This window comes from Oncorhynchus gorbuscha, linkage group LG16 (assembly GCF_021184085.1).
Source record: "Oncorhynchus gorbuscha isolate QuinsamMale2020 ecotype Even-year linkage group LG16, OgorEven_v1.0, whole genome shotgun sequence".
Taxonomy (NCBI): Eukaryota; Metazoa; Chordata; class Actinopteri; order Salmoniformes; family Salmonidae; genus Oncorhynchus; species Oncorhynchus gorbuscha.
The window spans coordinates 76,794,560-76,815,991 of NC_060188.1; the positions used below are offsets into that span (position 1 = coordinate 76,794,560).

A 21,432-nucleotide genomic window follows, 5' to 3' on the forward strand; every position below is an offset into this window, starting at 1 on the left:
CTATGCCAGCTGACATACAGGGGTAGGTACTATTCTATGTTAGCAGACAGACAGGGGTAGATACTATTCTATGTCAGCTGACAGACAGTGATAGGTACTATTCTATTTCAGCTGACAGACAGTGATAGGTACTATTCTATTTCAGCTGACAGACAGGGGTAGGTACTATTCTATTTCAGCTGACAGACAGGGGTAGGTACTATTCTATTTCAGCTGACAGACAGGGGTAGGTACTATTCTATTTCAGCTGACAGACATGTATAGGTACTATTATATTTCAGCTGACAGACAGGGGTAGGTACTATTCTATTTCAGCTGACAGACATGTATAGGTACTATTATATTTCAGCTGACAGACATGTATAGGTACTATTATATTTCAGCTGACAGACATGTATAGGTACTATTATATTTCAGCTGACAGACATGTATAGGTACTATTATATTTCAGCTGACAGACAGTGATAGGTACTATTCTATTTCAGCTGACAGACAGTGATAGGTACTATTCTATTTCAGCTGACAGACAGGGGTAGGTACTATTCTATTTCAGCTGACAGACAGGGGTAGGTACTATTCTATTTCAGCTGACAGACAGGGGTAGGTACTATTCTATTTCAGCTGACAGACATGTATAGGTACTATTATATTTCAGCTGACAGACATGTATAGGTACTATTATATTTCAGCTGACAGACAGGGGTAGGTACTATTCTATTTCAGCTGATAGACAGGGGTAGGTACTATTCTATTTCAGCTGACAGACATGTATAGGTACTATTATATTTCAGCTGACAGACAGGGGTAGGTACTATTCTATTTCAGCTGACAGACATGTATAGGTACTATTATATTTCAGCTGACAGACAGGGGTAGGTACTATTCTATTTCAGCTGACAGACATGTATAGGTACTATTCTATTTCAGCTGACAGACATGTATAGGTACTATTATATTTCAGCTGACAGACAGGGGTAGGTACTATTCTATTTCAGCTGACAGACAGGGGTAGGTACTATTCTATTTCAGCTGACAGACAGGGGTAGGTACTATTCTATTTCAGCTGACAGACATGTATAGGTACTATTATATTTCAGCTGACAGACAGGGGTAGGTACTATTCTATTTCAGCTGACAGACATGTATAGGTACTATTCTATTTCAGCTGACAGACATGTATAGGTACTATTATATTTCAGCTGACAGACAGGGGTAGGTACTATTCTATTTCAGCTGACAGACAGGGGTAGGTACTATTCTAATTCAGCTGACAGACAGGGGTAGGTACTATTCTATTTCAGCTGACAGACAGGGGTAGGTACTATTCTATTTCAGCTGACAGACATGTATAGGTACTATTATATTTCAGCTGACAGACATGTATAGGTACTATTATATTTCAGCTGACAGACAGGGGTAGGTACTATTCTATTTCAGCTGATAGACAGGGGTAGGTACTATTCTATTTCAGCTGACAGACATGTATAGGTACTATTATATTTCAGCTGACAGACAGGGGTAGGTACTATTCTATTTCAGCTGACAGACATGTATAGGTACTATTATATTTCAGCTGACAGACATGTATAGGTACTATTATATTTCAGCTGACAGACATGGGTAGGTACTATTCTATTTCAGCTGATAGACATGGGTAGGTACTATTCTATTTCAGCTGACAGACATGTATAGGTACTATTATATTTCAGCTGACAGACAGGGGTAGGTACTATTCTATTTCAGCTGATAGACAGGGGTAGGTACTATTCTATTTCAGCTGACAGACATGTATAGGTACTATTATATTTCAGCTGACAGACATGTATAGGTACTATTCTATTTCAGCTGACAGACAGGGGTAGGTACTATTCTATTTCAGCTGACAGACAGGGGTAGGTACTATTCTATTTCAGCTGACAGACAGGGGTAGGTACTATTCTATTTCAGCTGACAGACAGGGGTAGGTACTATTCTATTTCAGCTGACAGACATGTATAGGTACTATTCTATTTCAGCTGACAGACATGTATAGGTACTATTCTATTTCAGCTGACAGACATGTATAGGTACTATTCTATTTCAGCTGACAGACATGTATAGGTACTATTCTATTTCAGCTGACAGACATGTATAGGTACTATTCTATTTCAGCTGACAGACATGTATAGGTACTATTCTATTTCAGCTGACAGACATGTATAGGTACTATTCTATTTCAGCTGACAGACATGTATAGGTACTATTCTATTTCAGCTGACAGACATGTATAGGTACTATTCTATTTCAGCTGACAGACAGGGGTAGGTACTATTATATTTCAGCAGACAGACAGGGGTAGGTACTATTCTATTTCAGCTGACAGACTATTCTATTTCAGCTGACAGACAGGGGTAGGTACTATTATATTTCAGCAGACAGACAGGGGTAGGTACTATTCTATTTCAGCTGACAGACATGTATAGGTACTATTATATTTCAGCTGACAGACAGGGGTAGGTACTATTCTATTTCAGCTGATAGACAGGGGTAGGTACTATTCTATTTCAGCTGATAGACAGGGGTAGGTACTATTCTATTTCAGCTGACAGACAGGGGTAGGTACTATTCTATTTCAGCTGACAGACATGTATAGGTACTATTCTATTTCAGCTGACAGACAGGGGTAGGTACTATTCTATTTCAGCTGACAGACAGGGGTAGGTACTATTCTATTTCAGCTGATAGACAGGGGTAGGTACTATTCTATTTCAGCTGACAGACATGTATAGGTACTATTCTATTTCAGCTGACAGACATGTATAGGTACTATTCTATTTCAGCTGACAGACATGTATAGGTACTATTCTATTTCAGCTGACAGACATGTATAGGTACTATTCTATTTCAGCTGACAGACATGTATAGGTACTATTCTATTTCAGCTGACAGACATGTATAGGTACTATTATATTTCAGCTGACAGACATGTATAGGTACTATTATATTTCAGCTGACAGACATGTATAGGTACTATTATATTTCAGCTGACAGACAGGGGTAGGTACTATTCTATTTCAGCTGACAGACAGTGATAGGTACTATTCTATTTCAGCAGACAGACAGGGGTAGGTACTATTCTATTTCAGCTGACAGACATGTATAGGTACTATTATATTTCAGCTGACAGACAGGGGTAGGTACTATTCTATTTCAGCTGATAGACAGGGGTAGGTACTATTCTATTTCAGCTGATAGACAGGGGTAGGTACTATTCTATTTCAGCTGACAGACAGGGGTAGGTACTATTCTATTTCAGCTGACAGACATGTATAGGTACTATTATATTTCAGCTGACAGACAGGGGTAGGTACTATTCTATTTCAGCTGATAGACAGGGGTAGGTACTATTCTATTTCAGCTGACAGACAGGGGTAGGTACTATTCTATTTCAGCTGACAGACATGTATAGGTACTATTATATTTCAGCTGACAGACAGGGGTAGGTACTATTCTATTTCAGCTGATAGACAGGGGTAGGTACTATTCTATTTCAGCTGATAGACAGGGGTAGGTACTATTCTATTTCAGCTGACAGACAGGGGTAGGTACTATTCTATTTCAGCTGACAGACAGGGGTAGGTACTATTCTATTTCAGCTGACAGACATGTATAGGTACTATTCTATTTCAGCTGATAGACAGGGGTAGGTACTATTCTATTTCAGCTGACAGACATGTATAGGTACTATTCTATTTCAGCTGACAGACAGGGGTAGGTACTATTCTATTTCAGCTGACAGACAGGGGTAGGTACTATTCTATTTCAGCTGACAGACAGGGGTAGGTACTATTCTATGTTAGCAGACAGACAGGGGTAGGTACTATTCTATTTCAGCTGACAGACAGGGGTAGGTACTATTCTATTTCAGCTGACAGACATGTATAGGTACTATTCTATTTCAGCTGACAGACAGGGGTAGGTACTATTCTATTTCAGCTGACAGACAGGGGTAGGTACTATTCTATTTCAGCTGACAGACATGTATAGGTACTATTCTATTTCAGCTGACAGACAGGGGTAGGTACTATTCTATTTCAGCTGACAGACAGGGGTAGGTACTATTCTATTTCAGCTGACAGACAGGGGTAGGTACTATTCTATGTTAGCAGACAGACAGGGGTAGGTACTATTCTATGCCAGCTGACAGACAGTGGTAGGTACTATTCTATTTCAGCTGACAGACAGGGGTAGGTACTATTCTATGTTAGCAGACAGACAGGGGTAGGTACTATTCTATGCCAGCTGACAGACAGGGGTAGGTACTATTCTATTTCAGCAGACAGACAGGGGTAGGTACTATTCTATTTCAGCTGACAGACAGGGGTAGGTACTATTCTATTTCAGCTGACAGACATGTATAGGTACTATTCTATTTCAGCTGACAGACATGTATAGGTACTATTCTATTTCAGCTGACAGACATGTATAGGTACTATTCTATTTCAGCTGACAGACATGTATAGGTACTATTCTATTTCAGCTGACAGACAGGGGTAGGTACTATTCTATTTCAGCTGACAGACAGGGGTAGGTACTATTCTATTTCAGCTGACAGACAGGGGTAGGTACTATTCTATGTTAGCAGACAGACAGGGGTAGGTACTATTCTATGCCAGCTGACAGACAGTGGTAGGTACTATTCTATTTCAGCTGACAGACAGGGGTAGGTACTATTCTATGTTAGCAGACAGACAGGGGTAGGTACTATTCTATGCCAGCTGACAGACAGGGGTAGGTACTATTCTATTTCAGCAGACAGACAGGGGTAGGTACTATTCTATTTCAGCTGACAGACAGGGGTAGGTACTATTCTATTTCAGCTGACAGACAGGGGTAGGTACTATTCTATTTCAGCTGAAAGACAGGGGTAGATACTATTCTATGCCAGCTGACAGACAGGGGTAGGTACTATTCTATTTCAGATGACAGACAGTGATAGGTACTATTCTACTTCAGCTGACAGACAGGGGTAGGTACTATTCTATTTCAGCTGACAGACATGTGTAGGTACTATTCTATTTCAGCTGACAGACAGGGGTAGGTACTATTCTATTTCAGCTGACAGACAGGGGTAGGTACTATTCTATGTTAGCAGACAGACAGGGGTAGGTACTATTCTATGCCAGCTGACAGACAGTGGTAGGTACTATTCTATTTCAGCTGACAGACAGGGGTAGGTACTATTCTATGTTAGCAGACAGACAGGGGTAGGTACTATTCTATGCCAGCTGACAGACAGTGATAGGTACTATTCTATTTCAGCTGACAGAGAGGGGTAGGTACTATTCTATGCCAGCTGAAAGACAGTGGTAGGTACTATTCTATGTTAGCTGACAGACAGGGGTAGGTACTATTCTATGCCAGTTGACAGACAGTGATAGGTACTATTCTATGCCGGCTGGCAGACAGGGGTAGGTACTATCCTATGCCAGCTGACAGACAGTGATAGGTACTATTCTATTTCAGTTGACAGAGAGGGGTAGGTACTATTCTATGCCTGTTATGCACGTGAAAGAGGACCCAAAAGCGACTTAACAGAAACAGAGTTTATTCCAGTCTTAACAGAAAACGACTAATCCTGAATTCTTTCACAGGTAATGTCCAAACAGGAATAACTGAAATCCTCTAGTCTGTAGAGGGGAACAACAGGAGAAGCGGCCACAGACTGCAGGTCGCTTCGGGTTGGCGCAGGCCGTAGCTGATAGAGACACCTGCTCACACGCAGCATCTGATGAAGGCAAAAACACGACAGGACGGAACAAGAACACAGTACAGCAAACAAGGATCCGACAAGGACAGAAGCGGAAACAGAGGGAGAAATAGGGACTCTAATCAGAGGGCAAAATAGGGGACAGGTGTGAAAGAGTAAACGAGGTAGTTAGGAGAATGAGGAACAGCTGGGAGAAGGAACGGAATAGAGAAGAGAGAGAGAGAGAGAGAGAGAGAGAGAGAGAGAGAGAGAGAGAGAGAGAGAGAGATAGAGAGAGGGAAAGAACCTAATAAGACCAGCAGGGGGAAACGAATAGAAGAGAAAGCACAGGGACAAGACATGACAATCTATGACAAAACATGACAGTACCCCCCCACTCACCAAGCGCCTCCTGGCGCACTCGAGGAGGAACCCTGGCGGCAACGGAGGAAATCATCGATCAACGAACGGTCCAGCACGTCCCGAGATGGAACCCAACTCCTCTCCTCAGGACCGTACCCCTCCCAATCCACTAAGTACTGGTGACCACGTCCCCGAGAACGCATGTCCATGATCTTCCGTACCCTGTAAATAGGTGCGCCCTCGACAAGGACGGGGGGTGGGAAGACGAACGGGGGCGCGAAGAAAAGGCTTGACACAGGAGACATGGAAGACTGGGTGGACGCGACGAAGATGTCGCGGAAGAAGAAGTCGCACTGCGACAGGATTAACGACCTGAGAAATACGGAACGGACCAATGAACCGCGGAGTCAACTTGCGAGAAGCTGTCGTAAGGGGAAGGTTACGAGTGGAAAGCCACACTCTCTGACCACGACAATACCTAGGACTCTTAATCCTACGTTTATTGGCGGCTCTCACAGTCTGCGCCCTATAACGGCAAAGTGCAGACCTGACCCTCCTCCAGGTGCGCTCACAACGTTGGACAAAAACCTGAGCGGAGGGAACGCTGGACTCGGCGAGCTGGGATGAGAACAGAGGAGGCTGGTACCCAAGACTACTCTGAAAAGGAGATAGCCCGGTAGCAGACGAAGGAAGCGAGTTGTGAGCGTATTCTGCCCAGGGGAGCTGTTCTGCCCAAGACGCAGGGTTTCGAAAAGAAAGACTGCATAATATGCGACCAATCGTCTGATTGGCCCGTTCTGCTTGACCGTTAGACTGGGGATGAAAACCGGAAGAGAGACTGACAGAAGCACCAATCAAACGACAGAACTCCCTCCAAAACTGAGACGTGAATTGCGGACCTCTGTCCGAAACGGCGTCTAACAGGAGGCCATGAATTCTGAACACATTCTCGATGATGATTTGTGCCGTCTCCTTAGCGGAAGGAAGCTTAGCGAGGGGAATAAAATGAGCCGCTTTAGAGAACCTATCGACAACCGTTAGAATCACAGTCTTCCCCGCTGACGAAGGCAGACCGGTAATAAAGTCTAAGGCGATGTGAGACCATGGTCGAGAAGGAATGGGAAGCGGTCTGAGACGACCGGCAGGAGGAGAGTTACCTGACTTAGTCTGCGCGCAGTCCGAACAAGCAGCCACGAAACGGCGCGTGTCACGCTCCTGAGTAGGCCACCAAAACCGCTGGCGAATAGAAGCAAGCGTACCCCGAACGCCGGGGTGGCCAGCTAACTTGGCAGAGTGAGCCCACTGAAGAACAGCCAGACGAGTAGAAACAGGAACGAAAAGAAGGTTACTAGGACAAGCGCGCGGCGACGGAGTGTGAGTGAGTGCTTGCTTTACCTGTCTCTCAATTCTCCAGACAGTCAACCCGACAACACTCCCTTCAGGGAGAATCCCCTCGGGGTCGGTAGAAGCTACAGAAGAACTGAAGAGACGGGATAAAGCATCAGGCTTGGTGTTCTTAGTACCCGGGCGATAAGAAATCACGAACTCGAAACGAGCGAAAAACAACGCCCAACGAGCTTGACGCGCATTGAGTCATTTGGCAGAACGGATGTACTCCAGGTTCTTATGGTCAGTCCAAACGACAAAAGGAACGGTCGCCCCCTCCAACCACTGTCGCCATTCGCCTAGGGCTAAGCGGATGGCGAGCAGTTCGCTGTTACCCACATCATAGTTGCGTTCCGACGGCGACAGGCGATGAGAAAAATACGCGCAAGGATGGACCTTATCGTCAGAATGGGAGCGCTGGGACAGAATGGCTCCCACGCCCACCTCTGATGCGTCAACCTCGACAATGAATTGTTTAGTGACGTCAGGAGTAACAAGGATAGGAGCGGATGTAAAACGCTTCTTGAGGAGATCAAAAGCTCCCTGGGCGGAACCGGACCACTTAAAGCACGTCTTGACAGAAGTAAGGGCTGTGAGAGGAGCTGCCACTTGACCGAAATTACGAATGAAACACCGATAGAAATTTGCGAAACCAAGAAAGCGCTGCAACTCGACACGTGACTTAGGGACGGGCCAATCGCTGACAGCATGGACCTTAGCGGGATCCATCTGAATGCCTTCAGCGGAAATAACAGAACCGAGAAATGTGACGGAGGAGACATGAAAGGCGCACTTCTCAGCCTTCACATAGAGACAATTCTCTAAAAGGCGCTGGAGGACACGTCGAACGTGCTGAACATGAATCTGGAGTGACGGTGAAAAAAATCAGGATATCGTCAAGGTAAACGAAAACAAAGATGTTCAGCATGTCTCTCAGTACATCATTGACTAATGCCTGAAAGACAGCTGGGGCATTAGCGAGACCGAACGGCAGAACCCGGTATTCAAAATGCCCTAACGGAGTGTTAAACGCCGTTTTCCACTAGTCCCCCTCCCTGATGCGCACGAGATGGTAAGCGTTACGAAGGTCCAACTTAGTAAAGAACCTGGCTCCCTGCAGAATCTCGAAGGCTGACAACATAAGGGGAAGCGGATAACGATTCTTAACCGTTATGTCATTCAGCCCTCGATAATCCACGCAGGGGCGCAGGGTACCGTCCTTCTTCTTAACAAAAAAGAACCCCGCTCCGGCGGGAGAGGAAGAAGGCACAACGGTACCGGCGTCGAGAGAAACAGACAGATAATCTTCGAGAGCCTTACGTTCGGGAGCCGACAGAGAGTATAGTCTACCCCGGGGGGGAGTGGTCCCCGGAAGGAGATCAATACTACAATCATACGACCGGTGAGGAGGAAGGGAGGAGGCTCTGGACCGACTGAAGACCGTGCGCAGATCATGATATTCCTCCGGCACCCCTGTCAAATCACCAGGTTCCTCCTGAGAAGAGGGGACAGAAGAAACAGGAGGGATAGCAGACATTAAACATTTCACATGACAAGAAACGTTCCAGGATAGGATAGAATTACTAGACCAATTAATAGAAGGATTATGACATACTAGCCAGGGATGACCCAAAACAACAGGTGTAAAAGGTGAACGAAAAATCAAAAAGGAAATGGTCTCACTGTGGTTACCAGATACTGTGAGGGTTAAAGGTAGTGTCTCACATATGATACTGGGGAGGAGACTACCATCCAAGGCGAACATGGGCGTGGGCTCCCCTAACTGTCTGAGAGGAATGTCATGTTTCCGAGCCCATGCTTCGTCCATAAAACAGCCCTCAGCCCCAGAGTCTATCAAGGCACTGCAGGAAGCTGCCGAACCGGTCCAGCGTAGATGGACCGACAAGGTAGTACAGGATCTTGATGGAGAGACCTGAGTAGTAGCGCTCACCAGTAGCCCTCCGCTTACTGATGAGCTCTGGCTTTTACTGGACATGAAATGACAAAATGTCCAGCAGAACCGAAATAGAGGCAGAGGCGGTTGGTGATTCTCCGTTCCCTCTCCTTAGTCGAGATGCGAATACCTCCCAGCTGCATGGGCTCAATACCTGAGCCAGTGGGAGGAGATGGTTGAGATGCGGAGAGGGGGGACACCGTTAACGCGAGCTCTCTTCCACGAACTCGGTGACGAAGATCTACCCGTCGTTCTATGTGGATGGCGAGTTCAATCAAAGAATCCACACTGGAAGGAACCTCCCGGGAGAGAATCTCATCCTTAACCTCAGCGTGGAGTCCCTCCAGAAAACGAGCGAGCAACGCCGGCTCGTTCCAGTCACTGGAGGCAGCAAGAGTGCGAAACTCTATAGAGTAATCCGTTATGGATCGATCACCTTGACATAGGGAAGCCAGGGCCCTGGAAGCCTCCTTCCCAAAAACTGAACGATCAAAAACCTGTATCATCTCCTCTTTAAAGTTCTGATACTCGTTAGTACACTCAGCCCTTGCCTCCCAGATAGCTGTGCCCCACTCCCGAGCCCGTCCAGTAAGGAGTGATATGACGTAGGCGATACGAGCTCTATCTCTTGAGTATGTGTTGGGCTGGAGAGAGAACACAATATCACACTGGGTGAGAAAGGAGCGGCACTCAGTGGGCTGCCCAGAGTAACACGGTGGGTTATTAACTCTTGGTTCCGGAGACTCGGAAGACCAGGAAGTAGCTGGTGGCTCGAGACGGAGATTCTGAAACTGTCTTGAGAGGTCGGAGACCTGAGCGGCCAGGGTCTCAATGGCATGACGAGCAGCAGACAATTCCTGCTCGTGTCTGCCGAGCATCGCTCCCTGGATCTCGATGGCTGAGTTGCGAGGATCCGTAGTCGCTGGGTCCATTCTTGGTCGGATCCTTCGGTTATGCAGGTGAAAGAGGACCCAAAAGCGACTTAACAGAAACAGAGTTTATTCCAGTCTTAACAGAAAACAACTAGTCCTGAATTCTTTCACAGGTAATGTCCAAACAGGAATAACTGAAATCCTCTAGTCTGTAGAGGGGAACAACAGGAGAAGCGGCCACAGACTGCAGGTCGCTTCGGGTTGGCGCAGGCCGTAGCTGATAGAGACACCTGCTCACACGCAGCATCTGATGAAGGCAAAAACACAACAGGACGGAACAAGAACACAGTACAGCAAACAAGGATCCGACAAGGACAGAAGCGGAAACAGAGGGAGAAATAGGGACTCTAATCAGAGGGCAAAATAGGGGACAGGTGTGAAAGAGTAAACGAGGTAGTTAGGAGAATGAGGAACAGCTGGGAGCAGGAACGGAACGATAGAGAAAGAGAAAGAGAGAGAGAGAGAGAGAGAGAGAGAGAGAGAGAGAGAGAGAGAGAGAGAGAGAGAGAGAGAGAGAGAGAGAGAGAGAGAGAGAGAGAGAGAGAGAGAGAGAGAGAGAGAGAGAGAGAGAGAGAGAGAGAGAGAGAGAGAGAGAGAGAGAGAGAGAGAGAGAGAGAGAGAGAGAGAGAGAGAGAGAGGGAAAGAACCTAATAAGACCAGCAGGGGGAAACGAATAGAAGAGAAAGCACAGGGACAAGACATGACAATCTATGACAAAACATGACAATGCCAGCTGAAAGACAGTGGTAGGTACTATTCAATGCCAGCTGACAGACAGGGGTAGGTACTATTCTATTTCAGCTGACAGACAGGGGTAGGTACTATTCTATGTTAGCAGACAGACAGGGGTAGGTACTATTCTATTTCAGCTGACAGACAGTTATATGTACTATTCTATGCCAGCAGACAGACAGTGGTAGGTACTATTCTATTTCAGCTGACAGACAGGGGTAGGTACTATTCTATGCCAGCAGACAGACAGGGATAGGTACTATTCTATGCCAGCTGACAGACAGGGTTAGGTACTATTCTATGACAGCAGACAGACAGTGATAGGTACTATTCTATGCCAGCTGACAGACAGGGGTAGGTACTATTCTATGCCAGCAGACAGACAGTGATAGGTACTATTCTATGCCCGCTGACAGACAGGGGTAGGTACTATTCTATTTCAGTTGACAGACAGTGGTAGGTACTATTCTATTTCAGCTGACAGACAGTGATAGGTACTATTCTATTTCAGCTGACAGACAGGGGTAGGTACTATTCTATGCCAGCAGACAGACAAGGGTAGGTACTATTCTATGTCAGCTGACAGACAGTGGTAGGTACTATTCTATTTCAGCTGACAGACAGGGGTAGGTACTATTCTATGCCAGCAGACAGACAGTTATATGTACTATTCTATGCCAGCTGACAGACAGGGGTAGGTACTATTCTATTTCAGCTGACAGACAGGGTTAGGTACTATTCTATGACAGCAGACAGACAGTGATAGGTACTATTCTATGCCAGCAGACAGACAGTGGTAGGTACTAATCTATGCCAGCTGACAGACAGGGGTAGGTACTATTCTATTTCAGCTGACAGACAGGGGTAGGTACTATTCTATGCCAGCAGACAGACAGTGATAGGTACTATTCTATTTCAGCTGACAGACAGGGGTAGGTACTATTCTATTTCAGCTGACAGACAGGGGTAGGTACTATTCTATGCCAGCTGACAGACAGGGGTAGGTACTATTCTATGCCAGCTGACAGACAGGGGTAGGTACTATTCTATGCCAGCAGACAGACAGTGATAGGTACTATTCTATGCCAGCTGACAGACAGGGGTAGGTACTATTATATTTCAGTTGACAGACAGTGGTAGGTACTATTCTATTTCAGCTGACAGACAGTGATAGGTACTATTCTATTTCAGCTGACAGACAGGGGTAGGTACTATTCTATGCCAGCAGACAGACAAGGGTAGGTACTATTCTATGTCAGCTGACAAACAGTGGTAGGTACTATTCTATTTCAGCTGACAGACAGGGGTAGGTACTATTCTATTTCAGCTGACAGACAGGGGTAGGTACTATTCTATGCCAGCAGACAGACAAGGGTAGGTACTATTCTATGTCAGCTGACAGACAGGGGTAGGTACTATTCTATGCCAGTTGACAGACAGTGGTAGGTACTATTCTATGTTAGCTGACAGACAGGGGTAGGTACTATTCTATGCCAGTTGACAGACAGTGGTAGGTACTATTGTATGCCAGCTGACAGACAGTGGTAGGTACTATTCTATGTTAGCTGACAGACAGGGGTAGGTACTATTCTATGCCAGTTGACAGACAGTGGTAGGTACTATTCTATGTTAGCTGACAGACAGGGGTAGGTACTATTATATGCCAGTTGACAGACAGTGGTAGGTACTATTCTATGCCAGCTGACAGACAGGGGTAGGTACTATTCTATGCCAGCTGACAGACAGTGATGGGTACTATTCTATGCCAGCTGACAGACAGTGGTAGGTACTATTCTATGCCAGCTGACAGACAGGGGTTGGTACTATTCTATGCCAGCTGACAGACAGGGGTAGATACTATTCTATGTCAGCTGACAGACAGTGGTAGGTACTATTCTATGTTAGCTGACAGACAGGGGTAGGTACTATTCTATGCCAGTTGACAGACAGTGGTAGGTACTATTCTATGCCAGCTGACAGACAGGGGTAGGTACTATTCTATTTCAGCTGACAGACAGGGGTAGATACTATTCTATGCCAGCTGACAGACAGGGGTAGGTACTATTCTATGTTAGCAGACAGACAGGGGTAGGTACTATTCTATATCAGCTGACAGACAGGGGTAGGTACTATTCTATATCAGCTGACAGACAGGGGTAGGTACTATTCTATTTCAGCTGACAGACAGGGGTAGGTACTATTCTATTTCAGCTGACAGACAGGGGTAGGTACTATTCTATTTCAGCTGACAGACAGGGGTAGGTACTATTCTATTTCAGCTGACAGACAGGGGTAGATACTATTCTATGTCAGCTGACAGACAGTGATAGGTACTATTCTATTTCAGCAGACAGACAGGGGTAGGTACTATTCTATTTCAGCTGACAGACAGGGGTAGGTACTATTCTATTTCAGCTGACAGACAGGGGTAGATACTATTCTATGTCAGCTGACAGACAGTGATAGGTACTATTCTATTTCAGCAGACAGACAGGGGTAGGTACTATTCTATTTCAGCTGACAGACAGGGGTAGGTACTATTCTATTTCAGCTGACAGACAGGGGTAGGTACTATTCTATTTCAGCAGACAGACAGGGGTAGGTACTATTCTATTTCAGCTGACAGACAGGGGTAGGTACTATTCTATTTCAGCTGACAGACAGGGGTAGGTACTATTCTATTTCAGCAGACAGACAGGGGTAGGTACTATTCTATTTCAGCTGACAGACAGGGGTAGGTACTATTCTATTTCAGCTGACAGACAGGGGTAGGTACTATTCTATTTCAGCTGACAGACAGGGGTAGATACTATTCTATTTAAGCTGACAGACAGGGGTAGGTACTATTCTATTTCAGCTGACAGACAGGTGTAGGTACTGTTCTATTTCAGCTGACAGACAGGGGTAGGTACTATTCTATTTCAGCTGACAGACAGGGTTAGGTACTATTCTATTTCAGCTGACAGACAGGGGTAGGTACTATTCTATTTCAGCTGACAGACAGGGGTAGGTACTATTCTATTTCAGCTGACAGACAGGTGTAGGTACTATTCTATTTCAGCTGACAGACAGGGGTAGGTACTATTCTATTTCAGCTGACAGACAGGGGTAGGTACTATACTATTTCAGCTGACAGACAGGGGTAGGTACTATTCTATTTCAGCTGACAGACAGGGGTAGGTACTACTCTATTTCAGCTGACAGACAGGGTTAGGTACTATTCTATTTCAGCTGACAGACAGGGGTAGGTACTATTCTATTTCAGCTGACAGACAGGGGTAGGTACTATTCTATTTCAGCTGACAGACAGGTGTAGGTACTATTCTATTTCAGCTGATAGACAGGGGTAGGTACTATTCTATTTCAGCTGACAGACAGGGGTAGGTACTATTCTATTTCAGCTGACAGACAGGGGTAGGTACTATTCTATTTCAGCTGACAGACAGGGGTAGGTACTATTCTATTTCAGCTGACAGACAGGTGTAGGTACTATTCTATTTCAGCTGATAGACAGGGGTAGGTACTATTCTAATTCAGCTGACAGACAGGGGTAGGTACTATTCTATTTCAGCTGACAGACAGGGGTAGGTACTATTCTATGTTAGCTGACAGACAGGGGTAGGTACTATTCTATTTCAGCTGATAGACAGGGGTAGGTACTATTCTAATTCAGCTGACAGACAGGGGTAGGTACTATTCTATTTCAGCTGACAGACAGGGGTAGGTACTATTCTATGTTAGCTGACAGACAGGGGTAGGTACTATTATATGCCAGTTGACAGACAGTGGTAGGTACTATTCTATTTCAGCTGACAGACAGGGATAGGTACTATTATATGCCAGTTGACAGACAGTGGTAGGTACTATTCTATTTCAGCTGATAGACAGTGGTAGGTACTATTCTATTTCAGCTGATAGACAGTGGTAGGTACTATTCTATTTCAGCTGACAGACAGGTGTAGGTACTATTCTATTTCAGCTGATAGACAGGGGTAGGTACTATTCTAATTCAGCTGACAGACAGGGGTAGGTACTATTCTATTTCAGCTGACAGACAGGGGTAGGTACTATTCTATGTTAGCTGACAGACAGGGGTAGGTACTATTATATGCCAGTTGACAGACAGTGGTAGGTACTATTCTATTTCAGCTGACAGACAGGGGTAGGTACTATTCTATTTCAGCTGACAGACAGGGGTAGGTACTATTCTATGCCAGCTGACAGACAGGGATAGGTACTATTCTATGCCAGCTGACAGACAGTGATGGGTACTATTCTATGCCAGCTGACAGACAGTGGTAGGTACTATTCCTATGCCAGCTGACAGACAGGGGTTGGTACTATTCTATGCCAGCTGACAGACAGGGGTAGATACTATTCTATGTCAGCTGACAGACAGGGGTAGGTACTATTCTATGTTAGCAGACAGACGGGGGTAGGTACTATTCTATGTTAGCAGACAGACAGTGGTAGGTACTATTCTATGCCCGCTGACAAACAGGGGTAGGTACTATTCTATGTTAGCAGACAGACAGTGGTAGGTACTATTCTATGTTCGCAGACAGACAGGGGTAGGTACTATTCTATGTTAGCAGACAGACAGGGGTAGGTACTATTCTATGTTAGCAGACAGACAGGGGTAGGTACTATTCTATGTTAGCAGACAGACGGGGGTAGGTACTATTCTATGTTAGCTGACAGACAGTGGTAGGTACTATTCTATGCCATCTGACAGACAGTGATAGGTACTATTCTATGCCAGCTGATAGACAGTGGTAGGTACTAATCTATGCCAGCTGACAGACAGGGGTAGATACTATTCTATGTTAGCAGAGAGACAGGGGTAGGTACTATTCTATGTTAGCAGACAGACAGGGGTAGGTACTATTCTATGTTAGCAGACAGACAGGGGTAGGTACTATTCTATGCCAGCTGACAGACAGTGATAGGTACTATTCTATGCCAGCTGACAGACAGGTGAAGTGTTCTGCAGCAAAACCGCCCAAAATACAGAAACACCTCCTGGCTCTCCCATGCACCTGTTTCAAACGTTCTCTAGAATCATGTTTTTATGATTTAGAGATCCGCTCTGAAGCCTGCCAGTGTAAAGCTCCACTGAGACCAAAGTGAAGTCCTGACAAGGATCCGACCGGGACCAAAATATTATTTACTATTAACAACTTCATCCGTTTTCTAGCCTAGTTGTGCATGCTCCAGAAGCCTTGTACATGTTTTCTGTCCTGCAGACACAAGTATCTCTAGAGGCTGTGGATCAGCTGCAGAGACACTTGCCTCCAAAGATTACTTGGAATGGGTACAAGAGTCATCGCTTACCACAGACATTGCAACTGAAACAAAAGGCCAAAACCTCCCATTGAGTTCCAGGGTTGTTTACACCTTGGTGCATTGTTAATGTCTTAAGTTACAGAACAGGCCGAGGGGATGTCACTCACCGCCGCTAACTGAATATGAGGTGAGGGGGAAACATTTCTCTGGTGTAAATGTTCCATGTTTCATCCACAGCTTATACTGTGTAAAGACAAGAGAGGTTCATGCTGTTTTATACAAATTGAATTCCTTGCCCTCGCAGCTGCTAAAATGAACATAAATACAATATTGAGCTTTCCCTTGTTGCTTCTTACTCCATATAGTCCATTCTTTCTCCTGTGATCGGCATCTGTTTTGTGGTTCCTCTACTGTAACTTGGTTGGGGAAGGGGGGGGGGGGTGCTTTGTTTTCCTGACAGGGAGAGGGCACAAATACCGCAGTCCCAGAGAGGCAAGGTTGAAGATAAACAAGGCAGTAGGAATGTCAGTGCTCCACTCTGTTTAGGACTGAGGCGCTGCAGTCACTATTTCTTGCTCCTTCTGCCAAATGTATGTTTTGACCCCAGTGTGATGCTGCCCACAGCAGCAGAGAAGGCTGCTCAAACCTGCTGTTAGACAAACTACTGCTCCTCCTCTGAATCAGCCACTCAGCAGGGTTCATCAATGACTGGTCTGGCCTCCGTTCAAGGGCGCTTCACACTATCAGGCTTCAATTACATTGACTGCTGTCCCTTTATTTGGGATAAGCTTGCCTTGCTACAATGTGATTCATAGCAAAGGCAGTAGCAAGACTTTACCCAACAAAAACCAAGTGTAACCCCAGAGAGCCTGTTCTTACCAGGGGAGCACCCCTGGTGCAATATGTAACACATGGCAACCTATGGCCATGGTAAACAGATATGCATCCTCTCTGTTTGGGTTACATGTTTGGACTGAATGTAGCACGTTTGGTTTTGGTAATCAGGCAATTTGAACACACTGAGTACCAAACGATACATGGTATGTTTAATGTATGGTGTGTCACCCTCTTTAAACCCATATTCACTTCAAGAAACTGAGAACCAGTTGAGGACTGAGTACTGCAGTCACATTAATGCGACGGTTTTGCAACAGAGTCTCATCAAGCAACTTTAATAGTCTTCTATAAGAAATTATAATTTTCCTGAAGATGGTCTGATCTTATGCAGAAGAAAGTATGTTTGACACTTCAGTAGGTGAAAAAACAATGTATCAGAATCTTTACTTACATTTTTCTTCCATGGAAATCTCTTGCAGGCTGTGAGACTCCGACTGGAACTCTGGCTCTGGTTCCTCCACAGACGGGGACAGAGAATCACTATGCCAATCTGAGTAGTGAGCTCTTTTGGCAGGCTGAAGGTTTTGGTAAAGGGGGCGTGTGGAGACGGAGCTCAGGAGCAACAAACACGTGGCCAAAACATCCCATAACTTCATCTTAGACTCAGTTCCTATGAAGGAATCTGCAAGAAAATGAGACGGATGTGTGAGTTGGATCCTACTTTACAATAATCAAACATTTCTGAATTGGATTGAACTATGAATATAAGTGTAGGCTGTAGACACAGTGCCAAAAGGGGGTTGGTTTGGTCATCTTTCAATAGGGGGTTGGTTTGGTCATCTTTCAATAGGGGGTTGGTTCGGTCATCTTTCAATAGGGGGTTGGTTCGGTCATCTTTCAATAGGGGGTTGGTTGGTCATCTTTCAATAGCGAGAACTGGAAAATATTACAAGTTGATAAAATGGATAAAAATGCTGGGCAGGCCATTATTGTGGTTACCATGGCTATGCCCCCATAGGCTGACAATGCCTCTATCCACACAGCACAAGAGGTCCCTGAATAGTTTGATGAGCATAAAAACAATGTAAATCATATGCCAGGGCCGTCTCAGACACCAGATCTCAACCCAATTGAATACTTATGGGAGATTCTGAAGCGGCGCCTAGGACAGCGTTTTCCACCATGGTCAACAAAACACCAAATAATGGAATTTCCCGTGGAAGAATTGAGGTCTCCGATAGAGTTCCAGACACTTGTAGAATCTATGCCGAGGTGCATTGAAGCTGTTCTGGCTGGTGGTGGCCCAACGCCCTAAGAAACTTTATGTTGGTGTTTATTTTGCCAGTTACCTGTCGTTATTTGTATGACGTTTTGTTGGCTAACTGGGGTTCCAAATGAACAAACTTCAGAGAGCATTATTTACATTTGATCAAATTTGATATTTTTCCATTTAAAGGTCAAATATGTCTAGAAGGTTATAAACACTATATGTAACTATAAACTGTTACCACGTTGGTATTTAGGTTTAAATAGACTAGATATAATCTATTAATATCATTTAATACATGACTATCCTATTACTTTAGGGTCCTCCATAGCTTCTGCATGATATAAATATTGATAATCACAATCATTTTTGAATTATTGTTTTTGTGCCAAGATATTTCTGCATGTCTATGAATTTCCATTCTGGCCTAAACAACACCTCGATTACAACTAATTTTAAACCTATTTCAGAGAGAATTTATGAGTGCGTGTTACTGAAATAGGTGGACGCCACAGGCGTAGGGTGCGCCTTTACTCCAAAATGTGTTTATGGACACACCATGCATAGCGCATTGGCTACTGTCCAGCAGAAAGGTTACACAAGCCCAAATGTTGACATGAATTCGCCAGATGGTGAATCACTGGCCAATTAATTATTACCTGGACTCTTGTTATTTAATTGAGCATTGTCTGCAGCTAAAGTTTGTCCATTTTTAATTGTGCAGCTAACACTGATTTTTTTTATACACATCTAGTGCATAGTGTGTATATGCTATTATACAACGGCCCTTTTTTTTACACGTTTGATGCATTTGTCCTTTCGAAGATAATAATTGATGAATTATTTTTTTGTATTTTGTAGGCTAGACATTCAGAATGTCCAATAGCCTCAAAATGAATGTATCAATATCATAGGCATACGACAGCCTACACACATGCATCTAAATGACTCAATACTACTGAACAACCAATAACTGTGAATGTACTGTGCTTACCTTAAATCTGGCCCTTGCAGACCTGCAATTAGTATCAGTATTAAAATCCAACACACAGCGATGCATTTAACGTTCCGTGGTGCGTCAGAAGCAGCCCTAGTTGTAGCCAAAGGATATATTCAGACTGTAAAATGGTATCTTATCACATATATCCGATGCGTTCATCCGATGCGTTTAATGTAATTTACGATGTAAACATGAACCTGAAAATGAATGCAACAAGGCTTGATGAGTGGCTTCTCGTATACAGAGCAGCCAACCATGTGTCTGCCCACAGGTAGGCTACGCGCTGGAGTGACTGGCTGGGCAAAGTGCCGCTGCGCTCTCTCTCCAGGCGCTCAGTCGCAAACTAATTGGATTCTGGTTTCCACATTGGATATCCGAGATCGATCCACCATCAGCAACTGCAAGGAGTCAAATGAAGACATCGGCTTTCCCGACGCAGGGAGTGGACCAGTTCGCGAAAGCCGAGGCGCAGGGAAACGTACAGAAAACTCGCGTTAGGGAGACCGTTAAGTGTTACTTTTGACCTTTTTCACGAGAGAAAATGTCATAAATAACGTTCGTAACATCCACCAGAGCAACATGTATGATCATGAAGATTTACGCGATGTTTTCATATCCCCAATGTATTCTAATAAAAAATGAGGGCAATGATGTGTATTCTCCATTATATCCAAGGTGTCCTCGTGAGGAGTGAGATGGCTGTCCACATGCGGGCTCTTCAGGCTGGCACTGGCAGTACAGATGTGCAGCTGTCTGCGCATTACACCATACCGGGCGCAGAGAGCGGTTTAGATAGATTTATAGCTTTAGGCACGCTGACGTTTCGAAGTGTCCGCCCTTCTTTTCTCGACCTCTGCACGACCAAACAGTAAGTAGAGACAGAAGTCCACTCCAACACACATCTCCAAAACACCCCTGGCACTCCATTTGCTGGGTCGCAGTTTTGGGATGTCTTGAGGATTATGTCACTCTCCTGATGTCCTCGGGTTAGATTTCAGTAATGCGGAAGGCGATTTGGAGACATTCGGTTGCGATACATGTTCCTTGCCTAAACTGATCTTCACCGCGCGCGCTGGGTGTCGGGTTCGGTCTGGTGGCTACACACAGCTCAAATTAGGATGCTCACCACTCGTATTTACTTGGAAGCAAAAATACATGTGATGGACATTTGGGGGGAAAAGTGAACATGTATAACGACTTTTAACATTTTACGTATATGGCGGCAAACTATATAATTCTCCATAATTGAAGGCATCTGTAGAATACTCATAACTATTCAGATGCACGCTATAGGTCGCAGCAAATGGTCACTTAATAACCCGTGTTTGGTGTCGTTATCCCTGCAGGGGTCTATGTGAGCCACAATAGAGGCACCATAAGCCTTCAGGGATATGGCACCTGAGAGGCCTGGTCCATCAACCCTCATCATTTACACTCAACAATCTCCTTTCATCTTTAGGAGGTCCACATTCATCCAGGTTTAACCCAACTGTTTATGAATTTATGTGAATTTAGTATTGATAAGTTAGAAGGTACCCCCCCCCCATCAAAATAGAAAAATACATCCAAACACAGCACACATGTTTTATTAGAGAGAGCAGGACTTCGTTTCTGTTTGACAGGCAAATTACAGAGGGAAATTTCTGAATGTCGACAAAAGGGATGCAAATCCTACTGTTGACACTGTAAATCCACTGGTGATATGATTTAGCTTGTTTAGATCATTCATTGGTAATAAAGGTGCGTACTTGTTAGCTCCAGGGCTGGAATATCATGTCAATACATGCATTCTCTAATATGGTTTTGCCCTGGTTACCCTGTGTCCTCTTGGTATTGAGTCCTTTCTACATACACACAATACAGTAGATTCCTCACTGGCATGTTCTCTTCTGAAGCTATGCATTTCATTGTTGCTATATCATTAACAGACTGTGAGTAATAGGTGCA

The 21,432-nt window shown here is 44.7% G+C and overlaps 1 protein-coding gene across 1 annotated transcript in view; it reads right to left on the reverse strand.

Annotated features, from left to right (window-relative positions):
• LOC124000218 (glial cell line-derived neurotrophic factor-like) overlaps positions 1-20,189 on the reverse strand; it is a 31,005-nt gene extending 10,816 nt beyond the window's left edge. Inside the window, exons 1-2 of the mRNA XM_046306430.1 lie at positions 19,480-20,189; positions 17,670-17,900 (exon numbers count right to left, since the gene is read on the reverse strand). Coding sequence (XP_046162386.1) covers positions 17,670-17,874 — 205 coding nt within the window. The 5' untranslated portion in view covers positions 17,875-17,900; positions 19,480-20,189. The remainder of the gene's footprint in view (positions 1-17,669; positions 17,901-19,479) is intronic.
• Between the last annotated feature and the right edge of the window lie 1,243 nt (positions 20,190-21,432).